Source organism: Coloeus monedula (genome assembly GCF_965178545.1).
Source record: "Coloeus monedula genome assembly, chromosome: 10".
NCBI lineage: Eukaryota > Metazoa > Chordata > Aves > Passeriformes > Corvidae > Coloeus > Coloeus monedula.
The window spans coordinates 26,583,924-26,602,592 of record NC_138790.1 but is presented as its reverse complement, the minus strand read 5'-3'; the positions used below and the strand labels follow the sequence as shown (position 1 = coordinate 26,602,592).

The following is an 18,669-nucleotide window of genomic DNA, read 5'->3' as shown; positions in this document are numbered from 1 at the left end:
TTTCATTAGCTCTTCCATGTTCCTCAGCTGCTAAATAACATGGATTAACCATGACCTAGATATTGTTTCGCTTGCAAGATACTATTTTCATTTATAGAAAAAAATATTTGTAAGCTGTTACATCCATTCAGCTGTCTTAGTCTGTGGTTCTTTTCTTAGCCATGGCCACTATGTGAAATCTTCCAAAACGTAGAGGTGAGTGGTCCAGACGAGAGTGTTTTCCAAGAAATGCTTCACTGAAGGTACACTTTGGAGGATCACTGTGTTAAAATGCTTTCATCATTCCTGAGTGCCTGGCATGCCCTTACACTTGAACTGATTGAATAATCTTGGGAACAGCGACTGTTTGTCTAGAAGGGGAAAAATAGTTTTTTGTTACATTTCACCAAAAGAATAGTCTGTGCATGGGGCCAACAGAGTCCAAAATGAGCACAGAGGATCTGAGTACCTTCTGGCCATTGTGAGTAAGATTTAAAAACAAATTTAAGATGCACGGAAGGGTACATTTTAATGCACTCTAGATGGCTAATAATAAAAAATCCAACACAGTGCTGATAAAAGTTGAAAGCCTCCTTTTACATGTCGTTCTTGTACTCTTAAATTAGCCCTGTTATTGTTTGTGGAGGTTTGGCATAACATACTCTGTAAATCAGTAGTGTTTATAAAATAGAATTAGGTTGTGTTTCACATTTCAGTGGTTTATCAAATAGAATTAGATTTTCTATTTAACATTGCACTCTGTATTTTTAGTATAGCTATAAATGTAAATCATATAGTTGTGTGTATGTATATATATACATATACGTACATCACGTATTTTGAATTATTTCTACTGTTCTCTTTCTGTCAATTAACTACAAGAAATACCTTATGCTCTGTCTTTTGAGTACTGGAAAGTGCTGTTTTTAAAATGGTATTAACTTTTTAGAAACAACTTTCAAAATTCAAGATTTTTCACTGGTAATATTGCTAGAGCAAGGTAATAGTGTCTGTAAAGCTACAACATGCCCTTGAGAAAGTAAAATCTGTTTTAGTTTTTCACTACTTCAGCTGTATAGGGATGATGAATTCAGCTGTATTTACCAACTGTTCTTGTTTTGAACAAAGACTGAGATGATGTCTGACGCTACTGGCACTTCTTGGGTACAGAAATACTCTGTCTCATGAAGAATTATTTTAAAATAGAAAAATATGTCACTTAGATTTCATGAATGGTAAGTCAAAGTTATAGTCAGTTATCATCCAGTCCTTTAGCTACTTCACTTTCCTGAGCAGCGCTGAGGGAAGTATGACCAGATGGCTTGCAACATCTTGGCTTCCAGACATGGAATATTGCTCGGTGCCTGAACTGGATCTAAGTATGCTGGCCTGTCTGTGAGCCCCATTGTGCATCTTTAAACATAATGAACATTACTAAGCTAGATGGCTCTTACCTTCCTTTGGGAGCACAGTGTAGGTCGTTTCCATGCCTGCATGGATGTGGTCAGTAACATGACAATGTAACAGCCAGGTTCCAGGGTTCTGTGGGGTCATTTCCACAGTCTGAAATGTCCCAGGGAACAGATCAAAGACATCTGCCCGGTAAACCCTTGTTTGCTTCAAGACAAAAAGAAGCAACAGTTAAACTGTTAAGCACACTTTCTGTGTGTCATTTCTTTAGAAGCATCTCTTTGTACATCCACTTCATGCTCCAAAGTTTAATAAACTAGCAACTAAGTGAAAATGAAGGAAAACTATAGCTTTTGTCTTACCACAGCCATGAAAAATTCACAGCTATCTTATTGAAGCAACTTCTGAGGTTACCAGTGAGCAAATGCTACTGACAGATATTCTCTGGCTCTTGTATGTTGGTCAAGTACAGGTTTGAGGCATAAAATTTTTATGGTCAAAGTACAAGCCCTGCTTAATATTGTAATGTGACTTTTCACCATAGATAACAGTCCTTGGTATTTGACTTACCTCTCATTCTTAATACAGCAAGAAATAAGTGAAAAAGACCTGATACCTTGTAGTCAAAGCTGTGGCCATGGAAGTGTGCTGTGTGAATGTCTATCTCATTGCCCATTCCCATCAGATACCAGGTGACATTATCTCCAACATGCATAGTCAGGCCATGCAAATTTCCAAACACCTTTCCATTAATGGCTAAAAAGAAGGAAAGACAGAGAAAACGATTAAGATTTTGTGTATTGTGGGTTGTTGATCTCAATGTAATACAGATTGAAAGATTTGAAAGCCAATGCCAGACAAAAGTAATGGCTTTGGACAGCACATTATGAATGGTTGTGTTTATATTCCACATTAAACTAGAAAGAAAGACATAATAAAGAAAATTTCTTTGCTGTACACCATTGCTAATATTGCAGTTTTTAAAGAGCTGTGGGAATTGCAGATCTTATTTTAAAGATCTGCAATTCCCACAGCTCTTTGTAAAAGAGTTAGCTTTACAAAGACATGCTCTCAGGATGCACATAGCCTTTCCAACATATTCAGAACATTTGTTTACTGACATCAAATCAGAACTTCAAATTTCATTTTTATTCTTTCTCTGCTCAAAACTTCAACATGGGAATATACTAGGGCGTTTTGTTGTTGTTAGGCATTTTTTTTAACTTGTGAGAAAAAAGTCTTTCACTGTCATTAGCAGTGTTTTCAAACAGTTTGAGTAAAATTTTTCGGGCCTTTTATCCTGGAACTGGAAATTCAGGGGGCTGAGAAAGTTGAATTTATATGCAGTACTTTCAAAGATACAATTTTATAGAATTCCCAGAGCTAGATGAACTAAATTGGGAAACATACCATGCATTTTATTACTTTCAAGGAATTCCTCATCCTCTTTGTCGACAAGGTGTGGGTTGGTAGAATAGGTTTTAATGTTTTCATCCAAGTACCATGACTCATTTTCGTCAAAAACCATAAAAAGAAGAGCAAATTGAACTTTCTTTTTAGTATGAAATGATGGCAGGTAATGTCTACGACACACAACGAGTGTGCCTATTAATCCGCTGTAAGTGTCCTGAAATGACAGATGAAAACCCACATAATTGCAAGATGTAACTAAGCAGAAGTACTTTTAATGACATACATGAATCCTCTTACTATCTTCACAGCTGTCAGGGAAGCCAGTGTCAAACAAAGTTAATTCTCCACTGTTATATGCTATCCAGGGATCAAGTTCAATGAAGACTGCCTCATCTGCATCTCTCACTAGAAATAAACATTTTTTCCATATTAATTTACTGCTCTTTTTTCAAACTATTTCTATAATTTTGACCTTGATTTCGATTCAAAATATATTTCTTGACACTTTGTTTTTGTTGAGACAAAGGCAGGAATACATTAATTTCCATTAAAAATACTATGTTAAGGTAATTAGTGCTTGGTAAAAAGTGGCAGAGTTGTGTTTCACAGTTGCATGTTAGTTTTCCCACAAATGACTGATTAGAGATGGAGCAAGCTATAAAGTGTTAGCTCTAAGAAGGGAATCTAAGATGATCTATACCAACAGCAGAACAACGAGGAAGCAAAACCATGAATGCCTGTGACATTCAATTTCTGCCCTGATTTTCTTGCTATTTGCCTTCAAGAAACACTTAAATTCAAAGGTATGGTAATAGGGGAAATAACTTGACAAAGAAAGCAGAAAAAATGTCAAACTCATCTCCTTCAGCTATATGTATGTTGGAGACATGAACAAAACTGATATCAATAATATACCTTAACAATGTCCACTGTTGAATGGTATGCCCATGCAATACAGTGTGAATCTCCTTTCTCAGGACTAGATCTCTCTGGGATTTTCCAGACATACGTTTTTGTTTCACCTGAATTAAATAAGTATCAATTAATTTTTGAAGTTTTCAGTGTGCTCACCTACAGGAGGTCATCCTGAAGCTGATGTTACCTCCGTTTACAGCTTACATTTATCTTGAACTTTCCATTTAGTGCACTGGCTAGCTGATGGCCCCTTCTGCAGATCCCTGATTCTTCTTGACAATAGTTTTGTGTGTGGGGGGGAGTGTGTTTCTGCACTGTCCAGTTCACTAAATAAAGCTGATTGTATCTTTTGTAAAGATCACAGAGGAACTTCAGAAGTAATAGCATAATCTATGCTTTCCCTATGGAGCCAAATCTGTTTGCTTTCATGAAAGGTGCAGCCACGTTGTGTCAAAAAATGACTGATCAGTCAAGGACTAAGATACATAGCAATAGTTAGCAGGGGCATTTGGACTGTAGAAGTGTTTGTCATAATCAGCATCAAAAATGTAAGAACTTGAGGTAAGACAAACAAAAATTATGTCTTTCCTGCTATCTGGAAGCTCGCTAAATCTTACCAGTAGTCCTGATGTTACCTGCCGGAAATAAAGAAGGGTGGTTTGATACCTGGGTTAGTTACAGCAACAACAGAACTGTCTGTTTTCACTCCGTGGGCATGGATAGAATAAGGTCTTGATGCTAAGTTCTTAAAAACTATTATAATTTTATCTCCAGTATTTGACACAAGCAGTGGCCCTGTTGGATTGAAAAGAAAGATTAACTTGGTTTTACAAAACATCAGGGCAGACAGAGCCAGCTCGCTGTGTTCAAATTCACAACATTGTCTTATAATTCAGCTGAAAACTGTATAAAGATAATGTTCACTGTGCTGACTTGAGATGTTGAAGTTAGGCCTCTAAGTTTCAAGTTCTGAGCACCTACTGTGTACCTGAAGTCAGTTTGGATGTTGCTGCCCAGTTTTATGCTGACTTAGGAAAAACTGATCAGGCAGGAAACCAAAAGGTTTTTTTTCCTTGTAAAGCAAGCAATGTTATCTTGCAGGGAAAGTGCCACAATAAAAGTAGCAATTCCATGTAGGTTTTCCACTTAGATTGAGGCAATTTTTGTGGGTAGAACTGTACTCAATATTACTCAAATAGTATCTTCTGATTTGTGTCACTGCATTTTTTGCATTTTCAAAACTGAACATGATGACTTTACCTTGAATTTCCAGGTGCTGCTGCTCCTTTGCTCTGTTTTTGGGAGTACTGAATGTCTGATCGGTGTACTCACGATATACTACCTTTTTGTACTTTGAGCCAATGAATTTGTCATTTTTATTTAAAAACGGATTGCCAGGGCTGCCAGAAGAAGAAAGAAATGCATTCCTTCATGTATTTTAGAACATCTTTTGCAGGTATGTCAATTAACTATCAAGCAAGAATCTGGCTCAGTGAAAGAGTAATCTCGTAAACTGCTAGTATGTTGCTTTCAACATGCAAACATTCTAGTTAAGCTGGGAGGTTTTTCTTTAAAAGGTTAAAAACCCCACTATAAATAGATCAAGTCTCTATGGTACTTGGAAAAATGCTGAGTGCTTGGCCTGGCAAATGCTTCAAATTGGAAGAAGATGCATAGCAACTTGCATACTGAAAAATAGAGCCTTTGTCTACTTGTGTACATCTGAAATGAAGCCTAAAACTTGTAAAGCTTAAGTGCCTTGCTGATGTTAAATGTGAGGGATGCTCTGCTGAGATCATGGGGGCTGGACACAACAGGGGGGAAAAAAGTCTGGTAACAGCACAGCCCATATTACTTGTGCTTAGAATTATGTCAGAGTCCACTAGTATACAGGGCAAGGAAATGTGCTATCAAACTGAGAAAAAAGAAGAAAATACAATTAAGTTAATAGCAAAATACAGTTATAATCTGCTACTCAAGTTATTCAGGTGGAACACAGAAATTCATCATTCTTGTTTAGCCTTTTCTGCTAATTGGCAGGAATTACTTGATCCAATCAATTCTCTCTCATTGAGATTCAAGTACTGGAAATAAAACACCGAGACAACAAGCTTCATGGTGAGTGGATTCAATCGTGGACATATCTTGTGTAAGCTCATGAAATTGAGAGGGGCCGGAAAGAACCTTACTCAGACCACAAATAAACATGAGACAGAGACTTGTTTATCAGGACATAGTCATGATAGGTATGATGACAATGAACATTTTAAGCTTTCCATGTCAAGGACTACCAACATAAGTAAATAATAAATGCACATGCACTATCCAGGATCCATTAAAATCTACACCTGTCCCACAGAAGATCTGTGCTGGACTATTTCTCAAACTGTTTGCTGTCTGGCTCAGTTACGTGGCAACACTACTGGGGAAGGACCACAGACTCAAGTGAGCCCAAAAAAATACGTGTGAAAAGAAAGTGTGTCTAGAAACGTTTGGAAGAGGAAAAGGTTCAGAGGAGAAGTGAGTTGCTCCTTTGCTTTTTTGTATTTCTTTTCCCTGTGTATATACCAAAGTACCTTTCCTCATGGTATTGGTGCCGCTCAAATTCCCATGTCCTGTTAGGAGAATAGTCCCATTCAACTTCCACTGCAGCAATGTAGTAAATCTTTTCATGCAAATACATAGATAAATCTGAATTCCACCAATGGCATTTTTTCACTTTGTAGTTCTGTTTCATTCCCCCAGTGTAGTGGTCTGTTGTCAGGCAGGACACTTCAAAAATTCCTACAGGTCATGTGAGAAACAAAGACTTGAGGAGACTCAGAAACAGGTTATTGCTCATATAAGGTCCAAAATCTTTGTGCAGTATGGCTACTTGTAGTAATAAAATTCAGCATACAGAGGAGCTAGAAAAATCAAGGCTTTAGCATTAAGAACACATCCTTACAGTTTGCTGCCCTTCAAACACGGCTGTACACAGTTTTAGCACCAGGATCAATATACCAGCTACTTAAAGCTTGTCACTATGCACAAAACATTAATAGGTAACAGTTTCTGCATTACTAACAAAATTTTTAAACAAGACATTTACCTTCGGAGTCAGGCTTCATAATAGCTGTGAGAACTGTATGTGGAAACAGATTTGCTGTATCCCTTCTTGTTCCTTTAGTTACAAATGTGTTTTCTGAGAAGTATATCCCATGGACATCAACTTCTGAACCCAAGCCCATCAAATGCCAGGAAACAACACTTCCTTTACACATCTCAAGACCAGGCTGATTTCCATACATATAACCATTAATGGCTATAGAAGATTTGAGAAAGCAAAACCCACCTTGATTAATATATTACTTAATTCTGCAATAGAGATTAATTGATAAACACTTCAGATGTAATGTCATGCCTTAGACTGACAGAAATATCAATAATAAAATATCACATGAACAAAACTAAAGAATCAATTCAAGCAAAACAGCTTTTAAACCCCAGTGTTTAAAAATAATTTCTAACTGTTTCCCTTTTCAATGTCTACAGCACATGTTGCTGCCTTGACCAACTGGAACTTTCCCTGCTTTCTACTCGTCACATATTCAGGATGCATAAAGGATCCCACTTTACACCCTGCAACATCCTCCAGCCATACAGTGGAGGCAATCAGAAAGGTTTTTTTAGTTTGAGTTTCTAACCCTTTCTAGATAGTCCTTTGCAAAACTTTCAAATCCTGGGCTTCACAGGTACCACTGAATGCTCTGCACCAAGAGTCTGTGAACAGGAATGGCCCTGAGGGGAACGTTTTTTAAAATGCACAAATAAATATGCTTAAAGATTAGGACTTACTAGCAGGGCTAGGGCCTGAGGATAAAAACGTCTTTTTGCCATGAAACTTGAAAAACATTTCTGCAGTACTAAAACACTGATCAGTGTGAAACTCAGTTCTGCCCTATTAAAGAAGCAAAGACTCATTCTGAGGCAAAGTCCAGCTGGCAGGTTGAGGGAGATGATCCCTGCCCTCTGCTCACACTGCTGAGGCCACACCTGCAGGGCTGTGCTGAGTTCTGGGCTCCCCAGTATGGAAGACATGAACATGCTGGAGAGGGGGCAATAAAGGGCCACAAGGATGATGAAGGGACAAGAAACCATCTCTTCCTGCAAGGAAAGGCTGAGAGAGCTGGGACCCTTCAGCCTGAAGAAGAGGCAGCTTGGGGGATCTCACCCACCTGTACAAACACCTGCGGGGGGAGTGCCAAGAAGATGGAGCCGGGCTCATCCCAGTGATACCCAGTGATAGGGACAGAAGCACCACTGACACTAACAGACACCACCTGACACACAGGAGATTCCCTCCAAACATCAGGAAATTATGAGACTGACCAAGCACTGGCAGAGGCTGCCCAGAGAGATGGTAGAGTCTCCATCCTTGAAGGTATTTGGAAGTCATCAGGACATGGTCTTGAGCAAGTGGCTCTGGGTGGCCCTACTTGAGCAGGAGGTTGGACCAGGTGACCTCCAGAGGTTCTGTCCAACCTCAACTGCTCTGTAACTCTGTGAAAAACCTCCTTTCAGCTAGATCATCTGTAGAACAGAGGTCAGTTTTGTCTTGCTGCCTGGTTGCACTTGTAGTGGTTGCACATCTGCTCAAAGTGGTACATAACCATGCTAAATCCTCAACTGCCATGCAAGACACTGAACAGCTGGCATTATACTTTGAACTATCACATTTAGTTGAAACTGAATTGCACCGAAATGTTCTGGGTTTTTTTCCACTGGAAAGGAATGAAATGTCTCTGCACTATACAGCTTTCCAGCTTCAAACATGAAACCATAAAAGTAAAAACCCTATTGTAGAAATTAATATTTGGCTAACTAATAATTTTCTTACAGTGCATTTTGTTAGACTCTTGGAAGTCTTCATCGTCTTTGTCAATTTTGTCAGGACTTAGTGTAAACATCAAAATATTATCATCCAAATACCAGCTCAGATTCTCATCAAATACTGTGGCAAGTAGAAAAAACTCCATGTTCACATTTTTCTGTTGAGAAGAAATAGTAGAAAGAAAAATAGAAATGAGTGAACAGAAAATGTCAGCGAGAAAAATCCTATGCTCATAATAATTTGAGTACAAGTCACAAAATAGAGTAAATGCATACATTGATACTTCATTCTGATAATCTCAAAGCTCAGTAATTGCTGTATCTGGTGACTAAGTACCTACTGCTGACGCTCTTCCTACCTACTTCCACCTCTGGAAGTGAGTTTGTATTTTGGTCTTTAAAATCTCTACATTTTCCTAGAGATTCTCATCATAGCTGAGACTTGAATGCCAGCAGCTGCTTGTGATGATGGTTTTTCCACATTGCAGTGACTGTCTATCTGGAGCAAGATTGAAAACCAACCCCACTTTCTTCATGTTGTGTATTCCCCTTAGAACATGGGTGAAACTGTGATGTGGAGAAAAGGTGGTGCAGTCTGGGAGGAGAAAGCAGATTCAGCTGTGATGATGCAAAGGTTTCCACTTTTCTTCTTCTACCGACCTGTTTCCCAGAAGAAAGCAGAGCTCCTTTCCTGCACACCAGGAGAGGACCCACAAGGCCAGAATTGGTGTCTCTGACTGCATCCACAGCTGAGTAATAAAGCCAGGTTAAACAGTCTGGGTCTTGGTCTGTGGGACCCACATCTTCTGGCACATCCCATTCATATGTAAATGTAGTGCCGGGACTCACATGAGAGGCTGGAGATTCGGTACCTATTATGGAAATCAGCGTTGGGAATTATGCCTAGTGAACATTCTTTCTTTTATCACCTTTAATACATGGACAGGTAAGACAGTGTGTGCTCAGATGTTGCAGCACCCCATCCGTGGCTCACCTCTGGGGGCAGTGCCATACCGTGCCCCTGCCTCGCTCCTGTGGTAACTCACACCATGGGGCTGGATGCTGAACGGGCGGCTGGCATTGTTCCGGAAGGTCACCCTGATGCGCTCACCCACTTCAGCCTTGATCACAGGTCCTAGAAAAGTGTACATGGTCTAATTACAGGATATTTCTATCAAATGGTGTAAAGGTCACCACAAACTTATGGCATTCAGTGGCTGTCTGCTTTTACCCTTGCATGAGAAATACCCCTAGGCCTCTGTGGCCACAGACCAGGTCCCTGGCTGTTCCAGTTTGGCCAAATTTAGAAATATATCCTCTGAGAGAAGGCAGGTCACAACCACCCCTCCCCCACCAGGTTCGGGAAAAAATAAATTTTCCTCGAAGGAAAGTGAAAGAGATAAAAACTATTTATTTAACCAACACACAGGAAAAGGGATAATGATGCCAAATAATAAAACCTCTCGATCTGCTGAGAGAAACCTGGGAAAATTTCAGAGTCCTTCCATAGATCTCTCTCTCCCCCTCCTTGGAGCCTGGACGGGGTGGTGGGCCCACCTCCAGGGCCAAGGCCTCAGTAGAAACTCGTCCCAATGTATTCTGATGTTGAAACAGTCCAGCAGAGAGAAAAGGAGAAAAAACGAAGTCCCAAGAAAACAAAAGGTCAACTCTCCAAAGGAAAAAGAGCTGAGGAAAAAAACTGCCGAAAACCAACTGGAAAGAAAAGCAAGCCCGGGTGCTTCCCTTTCCTCTCGCTCTCCTGCCGCAGCTGAAAAAAAAAGTTGTTATCTCTGTGTGACCTCGAACAAGCTGCAAACTGCTTTGAAAAAGTTTTGCTCGGTTTTTCCTTCCGCTTCTCAGGATCAGTTTAAAGGCATAGAAAGCGCAAAAATTAATTTCTGGGCATAGGGCAGCAATATGGGATACACATCATAAAGTCACCCCAAGACACTGGCATATGGCCTGAATCACAGAACAGCCCAGCAGCAACCATTCCCAGTTCACATGGAGGCCCAGTGACTTTCAGGACAGTTCCTCTCTTTGGAAAGGGATTTACAGACATTAGTACCAACCCATGCCAGAAGCAGCAAGGTTATCAATAGGACTAGACTCACCTAGTCTGGCCTTGTAATTCAGAGCCAGACCTTTGGAGACCATGGCATGGTCCTTCAGGGAAGCTGGGTACCATGACAGTGTTGCATTTAAGAGCTTCTTTACACCTTGGGGGAAACCACAGGCACAAGCGACTGCTGGAGGCAGGGAGAGCTGAGGACTTCTTGGAGAGTGGGGGCGCTGCTCACTAACCAGTGGAAGTGACTGTTCACTCTCATAAATCTTTGACATGAAAAAATTTTAGACTCTTGTCTTGGGGTGACAGTTACTCTCTTACCTAGGAGTCCAAGATGTGCTTCCTCTGCAAGCCTTTTTCTATGTTCAGTGAAAGAACCATCTGTGTATTCTTTGTAAATTGCTTTTTTATAGGAGCCGCCAATTCTTGTCCCACTTTGTTCAAAAAAGATCTGAGATTCACTGTGTAAAAGAAGTAGCAGTAGACACAAACAATTCAAGTCAAAATGCTTGGTTGTACAAAGGCAGTCAGACCTCAACCCTGTTTTCTGAGGTATGATATGCTGAGTTTGTCTTTCGGGTTTCTTTTCAGTGGTATGGCCACACACTTACATGCAGTCCCATATAGGATGTGCAGGAATCCATTATCCTTCACTAACTTCTCATTAAGAAAAGGCCACTGTGCTGTGTTGCCCTTACAAAGCCAGTGTGCTTAGAGACTCACCAAGGATGATTTCTAGTTAACATTTCATAACCTTGAGTTTATTCTTCTTTTAATTAGAAGTTACAAAAATTCAACAGGAGCAGATACAAACAACAAGAATATGTAACATCCATATTCAAAGTGAGAAGATTCAGTCAACAGTTTTACTCTCTAAGAAAGGGCCTTTCAGTGTTTTTCAAGCACTATTCAAATAATGAACTGTGCCTCGTCACTTGTGGAAGAGGTAAGTATGCTTTAACTCACAGATGAAAAACTTGAGGAATCAATGTATTCAGTGAATTGATCCAGGTCTTAAATATGTAAACACAGTGCAAAGGGCAAAGCTATGTCATGCAAGCTGTTTCCTGGATGAGATACCGTTAGCATGAGTTTCATCATCTAAGGCAATGGTCATGAACTCCTACTTTGTTCCCTAACTCAAAATAATCAACCATCTTGAATAATCAGGAGTCACAGCCTACATATGACATAATAATTAATCTTAATCCCAGTGAAGTGACTAACATAGCAGCAAAATTTAAGGTAAGATTACAAGGAAAATAACTGACCTAATTTGGTCTGATATTTATTCTAGCATTAATATTTAAGCACAGATGAGCAATTCTGCTTAGAAATCAGTTCTACCATATGTCTTACCTTATTTAGCATGCTTAAATCAATTCTGCTTGGAAAATAAAAATTCTTTAATTAGAGGCATTTACCTGTCAAGGATTAATTCTTGTCCTGTAAAATGGTTCACTGCAGATGGGCCATAATTCCAGATGATCTCTTGAGCAGCAATGAAGTACTGTCTTATCTTTGTACTCTCATTGCGATCTGGTGTGGATTTCTTACAATCTTCTACTTTAAAAAGAGCCTGCATACCACCTGGAAAGTAAGGAGGTAGAGAAACCTAGAGAGAAGGAACCGCATTTTGTTTTCTCTTTCCCTGTGTCCAACAGCTTTTCTGTTCCCTGGACGATTCCCACCCCATTGATGGATATGAAAATCACAAAGTGGAAGATGAATGCTATAAAAAAAGGCACGCCAGCTGAGCTAGGATGTAGAAACACAGCCGTGGTATCTACAGCAGGCAGACAGATGTGGTAAAGGGCATTCTGCTTGTAAATCTGCAACAGGCATGGCAGAGAAGATTAGGGGAGGGTGGACACAGTGCTGTCAGAGAACACTTCAGCCAAGGTCAGATGTTACCAGACTGACCATTCTGCATCTAAATATAATCAACCGCTTACTTATGGAACTCCCAAGTCTCTGCATCCTAAGGGAAGCAGTTAGCAAATCTGCTTGCTGGAGATACAAATAGTATAGTGAAAAGAGCCCTTTTACAGCTATAAATCAGGCCAATTTGTAGGATTTAAGTCTTGCCCAGGATGCTTCATCTATATCAGGATATTGCTTGATGTGATAACTATTTCAAAGCTTGGAACCTCTGTGTAATTGAGTCTGTCAGTTACATACTTCTTTTTATATCGGAGTTTTCAAATCTTGGAGAATGATTTTCAGTTCTGTGTTCTTTCCCACTTCTGTGACAAATTACTTCCCTCACTTACAGGAATATAGATCACTCAAAAGCATGGAATTAGCTTCTAAGTATTTCATATGGGTATTAGAACTGAAAATACAGGATAATACAGGGAAGAGAAAAGAACATCTCTTCTTGTTCACCAATGCACTTTCCAGAACATGTATTTGTCAACAGGCAAGTTAGCCTGCCTGTCCCGTCCCCCTTGCCAAACATGGAATGAGCCCCAACTTTTTTGTTGGCAAACAGAAAATTGTGGTTAGTTATCTCCAGCAAGAGGCAAACGTCATGCTAGTTTTTTGTCCAAGGGTGAGGCTTGCAAAAGTGAAGCTGTGCTAATTGCTGCCAGCTGATGATGATGTCCATTAGAGAAAAGAATCCCTTGATTCCCATGGCTATGTGCTCAAACCCATCTAATGCACTTGTAGGCATTTCAATTTTAATTTTGTTACCTAGAGGAGAATAATGCCTGGCATATCACGAGGTCAAGAGCCCTGCAAAAGCGACTCAGTAAACTCTTAGCTCAAGCTAAAAGAATTCTGATCACTGAAACTTGTACTGTACCTTCAATATGGTCATTCACTTGGCAGCTGAGCAGCCATTCTCCAGGGCTCCTTGGTACCATGACAGCATCAATGAATGTGGCTGGGAAGAGGCTGATGGTGTCAACTCGATGATGCCTTTCTATTAAGGTTTGTCCATGAAAGTAGGCTGAATGGATATCAGCTTCATTACCCATGCCAAAAAGATGCCATTTTATCTTATCTTCCACACACATTGTGAGGTTTGGGAGGTATCCATACATGTACCCATTGATTGCTAAAATAAATGTTTATTATAGTTAACTTCACAGACCTTAGGATTTTTTCTTCAAATGCAGGTATCATACTCTATTTTTTATCAGTACTCTATTTTTTGAAATAGAAAGAGCTTCAAAAGAAAGCTCCACACCTTTGAAAATCAGTGCCAGTATCAGACACATGCTTCCTCTACATAGCTATAATTCTGGAATCCATAGCTATAATTCTGGAATCAGAGCCAGAGGTGTCATTTTTGTTTACACTAAGAGTAAAAACTGTTTTTCTAAACTGTGAAATTATAGTACAGAGCTCAGGACTAAGAAACAAAGTAACACAAATCTGTTCAGAGTGCCTGGGAAAATTACACTGGCAAAGATCTTCTTGGCCCCTAAGAATTTTATATCACAACTCCAAAGGTTTGATTGTGCAATATCTGCCATCACTTTTAAACTTTTTAAATTTTTATTTAAAAGAATCTTTCTTAATCCTCTAAAAAGAGACTTGATTAGAAAAAAAATCTACAATTCATCTTTAAAAGAGACAAGACAGAAAAGTATTACTTCACAATATTAGTGGCAAGCAACATTAACATAATGTTCTCTCACAGTGCATTTTATTGCTTTCCTGGAAGTCTTCATCATCTTTGTCCACTTTGGAAGGCTCAAAACAGTATGTTCTGATATTGTCCTCTAGATACCAACTGAGATTTTCATCCACCACAGAAAACATAAGGATAAATTCAGCATCAAAGTGTTGATCACTGTCCCTATTCATTGTATCTGAAAAAGAAAGCAGTATATTCAAAATCTTTGGTAACTGACATTATTTTTTTGTCAGTTTTAACTCTGATCTCAGTAAGGCTGGACCCTGTTTACTTCATGTTTTGACACTTCTTGAGTGTGACTGTACACATAAACTTACAGACATACTCAGGAAACAAAAATCCCTTTTGATAGATTCTATAAAATTACTGAGAATAAATGTTGCATGTTAATCTCTTTCTTATATCAGTATTTACTCCTTGCACATGGCTAGCATAGCACATTTCACTCACATGGATTTGTGGACAAAGTATTCTGTAAATTATATTCATTCTCATACACAAAATCTAACTACTTCCTACACTATCGAAGGCAGCTAATTGAGAAGACCAAAAGCAGTTATTTCAAAATAAATTGTAGTCTTCTCCTCTTCCAGGAATTTACTTCATTGATATTTATCAGTGATCATTATCAATCACCTTGCATATGTATTTATTTACTGACTTATTTATTTATGGTTTACCTTTCCTGCAAATTATTAAAGGCCCAACAAGCCCTGAGGCAACATCTCTTGGAGCATCTATGTGGGAGTGGTAAGCCCTGGTTATGCAGTCTGCATCTCCTTTAGCTGGACCTTGATCTTCTGTCACATCCCATGTGTAAGTGTACTGGCCTCCAGGCTCCACAGCATCATCTCGCTTTTGAAAATCTTTGGTGGTGTCAGGGTAAAGAGCACCTGAAGAGTTCCATACAGCCACCATTAGCACAACACATTCACAATAGGGTGTCAGGATAGCACCTGCCATGCTGAAAGTTGACTACATGCTGCAGAAAAATGGACTGAACATCTGAATACAGGTTAAAAACCCACAACTTTTTAATCAGATTAGTAGATGTTTTCTTTCTCTTTAGGCATCTCTTCATTTGCCTTTGAAGTCCGTAGGAGTACTTCAATTAATGGCCCATTAAAGCTAGTCCTTAATTTATTGGGAGGGGACTATGTACTTCTTGTAAAAATATAACAATTCGAATATTTGTAAAGCATTTGTTAAATATTAATCTTGTAACCTGTTATAAAAAATTGCATATGCCCTGAAGGAATATAGGTGCTACTGCAATGATAGCAATAGAAAAATATTCCAAAAAGTGTACATACTGCTACATAATAATACACTGTTCTGATCCTACAGACTGTCTCTATCAAGACACAGACTAATTGTAATGAAAAAGTCCACAAAATACTAGAAGCTAGGTTGATACTTCATAAATTCTTCTAATGAAGGATTTTAAAAGAGTGATTTTGAGACATCATATTCTCAACAATTCACACACTGTTCTAAAGGCTCAGTAATAAAACTTTCAACAGCCATATTCTGATGCCATCCAGTGCAGAAAATCCCCCATTGCCTGAGTGTGGCCAGACTGGCTATTGCAAGGACAAGCCATCACCTATCCCAATAGAACCCCTGACTACATCTTAGAGTGTGTCAGACTTTCATCTCATTAATTATTTACTGAGCAGTATCTGTTTCTCCATTTCAAGAAACTCTTGTGTATCTTATATACCATATACTCAAATTTAGTGTTAAGAACTTAGAAAAGTACTTTATTACTGTTAACAATATCTTCCTCACAGCATCAAATTTTTATATATACCCCCCCATATCTGAATCTCTTATATACCCTTATACCCTTATTTTGGTTGAAACACAAATACTCTTATTTCAGGTAAAATGTTGTTCTAAAATTGCCTTCTTTACAAATTCCACTTTTGGCTTTGTATTTCACTCTTGAAAAATTATCAAACTTAGATTATATTTTAAATTGATTGTGTCCTAATTTAAATCTCTATTTACTTGACCAGTCTTCTCTCCGATGAGAGAGTACCACTTAGAGGGATGATTAACTTTTGATAAATTCTGGCACAGAAATGAATCAAGCTTACCTTCATTTTCTTTTGTGTATCTTACACCATGTGGATGTAGCGTGTAGTTTCTTGAAGCAAAGTTTTTCAAGTGAATAGTAATGGAATCTCCAACTTCTCCCTTAATTATAGGACCTAAAAAACCCAGCCAGGAAGGTTTGTCAAGTATCACATCATATAAATGATTGGTATACTGAACGTAGATAGCCTTCTTGTAAGTTCTTCCTATCCTGTGTGGACCTCTTTTGAGAAAGACTTCAGCCTGCCTGTAAAGAAAATACACAAACATACCTGTAGTGTGGTTTTAATTAATAGTCTCAAATAAAGACCAGGCCTCTGCAGTGCTGTGCACAACTGTGTGCAAGCCTTGTTGTGAAATAAGTTAATACTGCTGAAAAATGCAAAGTATTTTCTACGAGGCGGAGTATTGTTTGAGCATGTGGGGAAGGAATTGTAGGTACCTCGGCAAGCACAGGTCTGAAGTGTAATTAAAATGCCAGTTCAGAGCTCCACTTGGGGAGCATAAACTGAGTTGCAAAGGCCCAGTTACTATAATTCTGAGTGCATGAGGCTTTTGAGCAACAACCTAAATCGAACAAATATGTTTTGGCTCTTCTTGGACCATTTAAACAGACAAAATTTAGTTGTAAAGTATTCCTTCTGCACTCTGCTTTTCCCTGCTCCTATAAATATCAATCTCCACACAAGCGCAGCCTCATAAAGGGTCTGGGAGGAGAAGGGGAATCAGAGAAGCTGAAACTGAAAAGTACAATACAAGGGACCAGCTCCATTGCAGGCATACAACCACTGAAAACCTGAAATTAATGTAGCATGCTGCAGGTCACCACAGACCAGAGAAAAGCAGTGAATAGGAGTGGCCTGTTTTATTACAACACAGCTCTGCAATTCTTAGACAAGATGCCCTGTTTCCACCCCTGATCAGAATTACTAGTCTGCTGAATCCCTGGCAGTGTCTTACACCTCACAAAGTTTGTGAATGGAAAAAGTAAAAAGCTGACTGCTTCACCTCACACCTGATCGAGTGGCAGGTTATGGCTGAGGCCCTCACTAGAGAAAACAAACCACAGGAAATCTTCTAATCCCTCACCCACAAACCAAATGAGAACTGCATTTTTGAGATTTTTCTAATTTCTGATTTCTCTCATCACTGTTTTAGCTTTGATATAGTTCTATTTAATTTTAAAGGCACTGAAAAAATAGAAGAAAGGAATACTTCTTCTCTCTCAAGTATTTTTCTGATGCCTTTTATATCTGAGTTTTCTTCATTGATTATTCAGACTTCCAGGGTGCTCCCTTCCTCCTCACCCTACGTATCTTCAGCCTGCTTACTGCTCTCACTCTGCACAGGACCCTCCCTGCCTCGTAACGAGCAACCCAGCTCCTCCACAGTGGGTGAAAGTACTCAGCTGTGCTTCTGTACCAGTGAAAACCACCCCTGCCAACAATGAACTAAAAAGGAAACCTGTGCTCAGTAGGAAAGTTTTAAATTTGTCAAGTTTCTGCATTTAAAAACAATGGCAAAAATCATCTCTTCAGCACTAGCACCTTAGACATTCAAAATTAAACCCCATTAGACATTGAGGGTCTTATTCTAGTCTCTACTTAGTAAATATTTCATTGCAAAAAATTCACACCCCCTACATATTCTAATGCTCTGAATTAGCAGAACATTGGAATGCAATTCTCAAGTGAGCCAGGAAAAAAAATTGAAATTCCCTTATATGTCTGACAGAAAATCCACTGACACCAACAAGACTCATCAGGTTTTCAGTGTGGCTCTGGTGTCTAAACCAGTGAAGCTATAAAATAAAACTCAACCGGTGACACTGCTTTACTTACTCTTCTTCGGCAAAAAGCTGCCCAGAGATGGCATTGGCCTCACCAGGTGCATAGTTCCAGACAGTCTCTGTAATGCCAATATAGTACTCCCTGTTCACTGCCCCAACTTGGCAACAGCAGGAAACCAGCAAGCAGCTTAGGAGAAATAGCTTCATTTTGCATTCATGAACCTTGTGGAAAACATGAAATAAAAACACAGAACAGGCACATGCAATTTCCCTTTTTATGGTCCTATCCCTCCTACTCCCCACATCCTTACCTCCCCCTCCCTGCTCCTGTTTGCTTTTGTGAACACAATAAAACCAATTGCACAATGTCTCTGTGTGTCAAGAGCAAACAAAAGATTCTGGTAACCTCGTCAGTTCAGAAAATCAAAAAAATTTTTTCTATTTCTGCCAACCTGCAATCACACATATTAGCAT

The 18,669-nt window shown here is 39.2% G+C and overlaps 1 protein-coding gene across 1 annotated transcript; it reads right to left on the bottom strand.

The window, feature by feature from the left end:
* Positions 1–190: 190 nt before the first annotated feature.
* CP (ceruloplasmin) lies at positions 191–18,435 on the bottom strand. The gene is made up of 19 exons (XM_082288190.1): positions 18,248–18,435; positions 16,409–16,653; positions 14,987–15,199; positions 14,308–14,481; positions 13,467–13,721; positions 12,082–12,247; positions 10,979–11,118; positions 9,584–9,724; positions 9,250–9,461; positions 8,597–8,747; positions 6,809–7,021; positions 6,294–6,501; positions 4,978–5,117; positions 4,384–4,512; positions 3,718–3,824; positions 2,800–3,016; positions 2,006–2,145; positions 1,434–1,596; positions 191–350 (listed from the first exon to the last, which is right to left on the bottom strand). Exons 1-19 carry the CDS (start codon positions 18,400–18,402, stop codon positions 280–282), a joined length of 3,240 nt encoding a protein of 1,079 aa, XP_082144316.1. The 5' UTR covers positions 18,403–18,435; the 3' UTR covers positions 191–279.
* Positions 18,436–18,669: the final 234 nt, after the last annotated feature.